This window comes from Rhinoderma darwinii, chromosome 10 (assembly GCF_050947455.1).
Source record: "Rhinoderma darwinii isolate aRhiDar2 chromosome 10, aRhiDar2.hap1, whole genome shotgun sequence".
NCBI lineage: Eukaryota > Metazoa > Chordata > Amphibia > Anura > Rhinodermatidae > Rhinoderma > Rhinoderma darwinii.
This window is the reverse complement of record NC_134696.1, coordinates 25,126,498-25,132,329: the sequence shown is the minus strand read 5'-3', so window position 1 is coordinate 25,132,329 and position 5,832 is coordinate 25,126,498. Positions and strand designations below refer to the sequence as shown.

Genomic DNA, 5,832 nt, shown 5'->3' with positions numbered 1-5,832 from the left:
CTGATGGAGACATGGAGCATCGGCATTTCAGGAGAAGGAGAGAAAGAAATATATATATATGTCTTCATGCCGATGGTGTAAATATAATAATAAAGCTGTGGCCACTTCCACATTTCCATAAAGAAGGTGTTGGTGTGTTATTTAATGAAGGATGGTATAAGGTCCTGGGCAGGTAAGGTGGACAATGGGTCCTTGCAGTCCTCAGCAGTGCCAAAGTGGTTTCAAATCCTGTTGTTTTGGAAGTCAGTGATGGTCTGAGATCCCAAATGCCACCAATGTGATCTTCTCACATGTATCTAAGACAGATCAGAAGATCACTTGGACTGGATTTCCTAAATATGAGAGGTGGGCACAATTGTAGTCAATGTTTATTTCATACACTTAATGTTTATTTCATACACTTGAATTACACTTCTACACAATGATCTCAGAAATAATATAAAGTTCTGTCATTGTACCAATCTCTCGCTCACTTTTACACACATTTCATATAGTCCCGTCTATTTGACAGTGGCCAGCACTTGGATGGAGTCCATAGTCTCAGGGCGGAGAGACACATAGTTATAGATAGGTCATAGCATTCGTGTGGCTCCTATATACGGTGGCACTGCTGGGATTTGCCACCACCCTGGACTTGTTTCTAAAGTTTAAACAAATAATCAGTAAAGCTGGTATACTGGTGAATCCGGCTGAAGCGGCAGCAAACCAGTAGGAGTATCCGAGTTCATATGTAATCCCTGGGACTGCCAGAACCATCTGTAAGCAGAAAAATATAGCACACATTATTTATCTGATAGTTATATATGATTCTAAACAAGGACAGATTTCCTGAGTTGCTGGGCTGGGATTAGTGACATCACCACACTGGAAATGGTGACATCACTTAAAGGGGTGGCTGACTTTGGAAAAAAATAAATTTGTTAGATGGGCATCCTGTAAGTAAGCCGATCCCAGTAGTGTCCTTCTTAGTAATCTCGCCAGCAATCTGCTGTAGTCTGCAGAGGAGCCTGACAGCAAGTGTTCAATTGCCCTGCAACGCCACCACAGGGAAAATAAAGCATTACAAATCAATAAGCTGTCTGTGTAATGCATAAACATACAAGGTGCTTCAGAGACACACTTTTTTTAGCTGCTCTCTGTTGAGACTCTCAGCTAAATAACCAGATCAGTGGCATAAAAAATAATCCACTCCAATAACAGCTTCAGATAAGGGTCTACCACTGGACCCCATTGCCTTGGACCTCAGGCCCCAAAGCTAGCACTGCCCTATAGCAAATGGCAATAAACATATTTTTTTCACAAATGTTTAAAATTGTCCTAAAAATATAAGGATTGACGAAGGGGGTAACAACCTTTTTTAGGATTGTTCTTAAGAGGGTTAAAGGATTTCAAATTGTTGTTGCTAATGATATACAAACAAAGAACACACAACTTACCTCCATTCTGTATTTTATTGCAGTGTCTATAGCATACCAGAAAACTCCAACTAACCCAGAAACACCTGGTGGAAGAAAGAACGCAAATGTATATTGAAGGGTTGTAAAAGAAACATTAGATCAGTCCTGTACACATATTAATTATGAGAGTATCCATACAAGAGAAGGGTGTGAAAAAAGGGTGTTATAAGGCATGACGTAATTTTCCAGGCTAAACTCCAGCTCTGCCTATGAGAGAAAATTATGGGCAGCAGCCAAATCTGGATCCTGGAAAACTATAGCCCTGCAATATTGCTAAAGAGAGGTGAAGATAGATAGATAGATAGATAGATAGATAGATAGATAGATAGATAGATAGATAGATAGGTAGGTAGGTAGATAGATAGATAGATAGATAGATAGATAGATAGATAGATAGATAGATAGATAGATAGATAGATAGATAGATAGATAGATAGATAGATAGATTAGTCAACCGTAAAGAACATACCACCTAAAAGCAGCATTATGCCAGCAGCTCTATAAAACAACATCTTGTGGTCGCCTCCTCGGTGGATAATATTGGTGCTCTTCATTCCCAGGATCAGGACTGGTATAGCAGCAATGCTTAGGATGCCATTTACGATGACCAATGCACGGGTGACTACAAGAACCACTGGGGGATAATAAGAGCAATGACTAAACTTTAAGTTTTAATTGCTAACTTTCTAAATATATCATCTGTGTACTGACCTGGGTGATCACTGAGATAGGAGATGGGAATATCACAGGTCCAAATATTGGCCATGTTATCATAGACACACTCGCTCCATAGGCCACGGCATCGGGAGCTCAACCCCACGGAGGAGTAAGGATCCTTTGCATCTTGCTAGATCACAAATTGCACGTCATTTCAGTTATCAATGGAGACATTGGTGTGGCCATCAGTCATTTATTATAGCTTGTGCTCATCTGTGATTTTAAGGCACCACAAATTGGAAATGTCTAAGTTTAATAGTCTACTATCTGCACATATACATACAATGCATGCCCGCTGTCCACAGGTAATGGGGCATTCAATAAAGAGGTTTTAAGATGCAGGAATGTCAGGATATGGATGCAGAATGTCTACGGGTTATTTCGATCACCTGTCTGCTGGTTCCTGTCCCCAGAGAACAGTGCATTGTGGGAGCTCAGAGGTCCCTTATACAATTAAAACTAAAACCTTATAATTATAACGTATTCGAATTGTTATTTTGGAAAAAAATCAGTAGTACTGGAAACTTTAATATACAGTATTATGGGTCAATGGCATTGTTTTTACATCTCACCAGTCCGTAGAGCCACTTTCCCTGCTTGCAAACTCATAGTAAATGTTCAGGAATTTCCTCCATCATTAAAAAGCTGGTGTTCCGTAACATAATACATGAAGATACAGAGGAGAGGAGAGGTAGGGAGAGGTGGGGAGTGGAGAGGTAGGGAGAGGAGAGGAGAGGTAGGGGGAGGAGAGGAGAGGTAGGGAGAGGAGAGGTAGGTGGGGAGAGGGGAGGTAGGTAGGGAGAGGAGAGGTAGGGATAGGAGAGGTAGGGAGAGGAGTGGTAGGGAGAGGAGATGTAGGGAGAGGAGAGGTAGGGAGAGGAGAGGTAGGGAGAGGAGTGGTAGGGAGAGGAGTGGTAGGGAGAGGAGAGGTAGGGAGAGGAGTGGTAGGGAGAGGAGAGGTAGGGAGAGGAGAGGTAGGGAGAGGCGAGGAGAGGTAGGGAGAGGAGAGGTAGGGAGAGGAGAGGTAGTGGGAGGAGAGGTAGGGTGAGGAGAGGTAGGTAGGGTGAGGAGAGGTAGGGAGAGGAGAGGTAGGTAGGGAGAGGAGAGGTAGGGAGAGGAGCGGTAGTAAGCGGATAGGAGAGGTAGGGAGAGGAGAGGTAGGGAGAGGAGTGGTAGGGAGAGGAGAGGTAGGGAGAGGAGAGGTAGGGAGAGGAGTGGTAGGGAGAGGAGTGGTAGGGAGAGGAGAGGTAGGGAGAGGAGATGTAGGGAGAGGAGTGGTAGGGAGAGGAGAGGTAGGGAGAGGAGAGGTAGGGAGAGGAGAGGTAGTAAGAGGAGAGGAGAGGTAGGGGGAGGAGAGGTAGGGAGAGGAGTGAAAGGGAGAGAAGAGGTAGGGAGAGGAGAGGTAGGGATAGGAGTGAAAGGGAGAGGAGAGGTAGGGAGAGGTAGGGAGAGGAGTGGTAGGGAGAGGAGAGGAGAGGTAGGGGGAGGAGTGAAAGGGAGAGGAGAGGTAGGGAGAGGAGAGGTAGGGAGAGGAGTGAAAGGGAGAGGAGAGGTAGGGAGAGGAGAGGTAGGGAGAGGAGTGACAGGGAGAGGAGTGGTAGGGAGAGGAGAGGTAGGGAGAGGAGTGGTAGGGAGAGGAGATGTAGGGAGAGGAGAGGAGAGGTAGGGGGAGGAGAGGTAGGGAGAGGAGATGTAGGGAGAGGAGAGGTAGGGAGAGGAGAGGAGAGGTAGGGAGAGGAGAGGTAGTAAGAGGAGAGGAGAGGCAGGGAGAGGTAGGTAGAGGCGAGGAGAGGTAGGGAGAGGAGAGGTAGGGGGAGGAGAGGTAAGGAGAGGAGATATAGGGAGAGGAGAGGTAGGGAGAGGAGAGGTAGGGATAGGAGAGGTAGGGAGAGAAGAGGTAGGGAGAGGAGAGGTAGAGGGAGGAGTGGTAGGGAGAGGAGAGGTAGGGAGAGGAGAGGTAGGGATAGGAGTAGTAGGGAGAGGAGATGTAGGGAGAGGGAGGAGAGGTAGGGAGAGGAGAGGTAGGGAGAGGAGAGGCGAGGAGAGGTAGGGAGAGGGGAGGTAGGGAGAGGGGAGGTAAGGAGAGGAGATATAGGGAGAGGAGAGGTAGGGATAGGAGAGGTAGGGAGAGGAGAGGTAGGGGGAGGAGAGGTAGGGAGGGGAGGGGGATGAGGTTGCAGTTTCTCTGCCGGAGCCTGTGTATGAGACTCATGCTGTAAGAGGGGAAAGGCGAGGAGCAGGAGGGATACATCTGATTGGCTCAGAGCACACAGCATAGCTTTTCACATCATACCAGGAAGCAGCTGTATCGTTCGCTGAATCCTGTATCCGTCAGGTCCACGGGGCTGACGGGTTCAGTGTCAACGCGTCCTGCGTGTCTCTGGCACAAAGGATCCACCTGTAATCAATCACATCTAAGTTGATAAGGAGAGGTAGGGATAGGAGAGGTAGGGAGAGGAGTGGTAGGGAGAGGAGATGTAGGGAGAGGAGAGGTAGGGAGAGGAGAGGTAGGGAGAGGAGTGGTAGGGAGAGGAGTGGTAGGGAGAGGAGAGGTAGGGAGAGGAGTGGTAGGGAGAGGAGAGGTAGGGAGAGGAGAGGTAGGGAGAGGCGAGGAGAGGTAGGGAGAGGAGAGGTAGGGAGAGGAGAGGTAGTGGGAGGAGAGGTAGGGTGAGGAGAGGTAGGTAGGGTGAGGAGAGGTAGGGAGAGGAGAGGTAGGTAGGGAGAGGAGAGGTAGGGAGAGGAGCGGTAGTAAGCGGATAGGAGAGGTAGGGAGAGGAGAGGTAGGGAGAGGAGTGGTAGGGAGAGGAGAGGTAGGGAGAGGAGATGTAGGGAGAGGAGTGGTAGGGAGAGGAGAGGTAGGGAGAGGAGAGGTAGTAAGAGGAGAGGAGAGGTAGGGGAGGAGAGGTAGGGAGAGGAGTGAAAGGGAGAGGAGAGGTAGGGAGAGGAGAGGTAGGGATAGGAGTGAAAGGGAGAGGAGAGGTAGGGAGAGGTAGGGAGAGGAGTGGTAGGGAGAGGAGAGGAGAGGTAGGGGGAGGAGTGAAAGGGAGAGGAGAGGTAGGGAGAGGAGAGGTAGGGAGAGGAGTGAAAGGGAGAGGAGAGGTAGGGAGAGGAGAGGTAGGGAGAGGAGAGGAGAGGTAGGGAGAGGAGTGACAGGGAGAGGAGTGGTAGGGAGAGGAGAGGTAGGGAGAGGAGTGGTAGGGAGAGGAGATGTAGGGAGAGGAGAGGAGAGGTAGGGGGAGGAGAGGTAGGGAGAGGAGATGTAGGGAGAGGTAGGGAGAGGAGAGGAGAGGTAGGGAGAGGAGAGGTAGTAAGAGGAGAGGAGAGGCAGGGAGAGGTAGGTAGAGGCGAGGAGAGGTAGGAGAGGAGAGGTAGGGGGAGGAGAGGTAGTAAGAGGATAGGAGATGTAGGGAGAGGAGAGGTAGGGAGAGGAGTGGTAGGGGAGAGGAGAGGTAGGGAGAGGAGATGTAGGGAGAGGAGTGGTAGGTAGAGGAGATGTAGGGAGATGAGAGGTAGGGAGAGGTAGTAAGAGGAGAGGAGAGGTACAGGAGAGAGGAGAGGTAGGGAGAGGAGAGGTAGGGAGAGGAGGTGAAAGGGAGAGGAGAGGTAGGGAGAGGAGAGGAGAGGTAGGGATAGGAGAGGTAGGGAGAGAAGAGGTAGG

General features: G+C 49.1%; 1 protein-coding gene across 1 annotated transcript; it reads right to left on the bottom strand.

Moving 5' to 3' along the window:
• Nucleotides 1–367: 367 nt before the first annotated feature.
• On the bottom strand, nt 368–2,827 carry LOC142662558 (claudin-16-like). Its single transcript, XM_075840771.1, has 4 exons — nt 2,169–2,827; nt 1,927–2,091; nt 1,437–1,501; nt 368–756 (listed from the first exon to the last, which is right to left on the bottom strand). Exons 1-4 carry the CDS (start codon nt 2,221–2,223, stop codon nt 562–564), a joined length of 480 nt encoding a protein of 159 aa, XP_075696886.1. The 5' UTR covers nt 2,224–2,827; the 3' UTR covers nt 368–561.
• Nucleotides 2,828–5,832: the final 3,005 nt, after the last annotated feature.

Bases quoted from the DNA above. Each gene is read 5' to 3' on its own strand.
- LOC142662558 (XM_075840771.1), bottom strand. From the start codon at position 2,223: ATGGCCAATATTTGGACCTGTGATATTCCCATCTCCTATCTCAGTGAT. The intron at 2,092-2,168 runs GTCAGTACACAG...ATTATCCCCCAG, and splicing joins CTATCTCAGTGATCACCCAG to TGGTTCTTGTAGTCACCCGT. The intron at 1,502-1,926 runs GTATGTTCTTTA...TTCTTCCACCAG, and splicing joins CATAATGCTGCTTTTAGGTG to GTGTTTCTGGGTTAGTTGGA.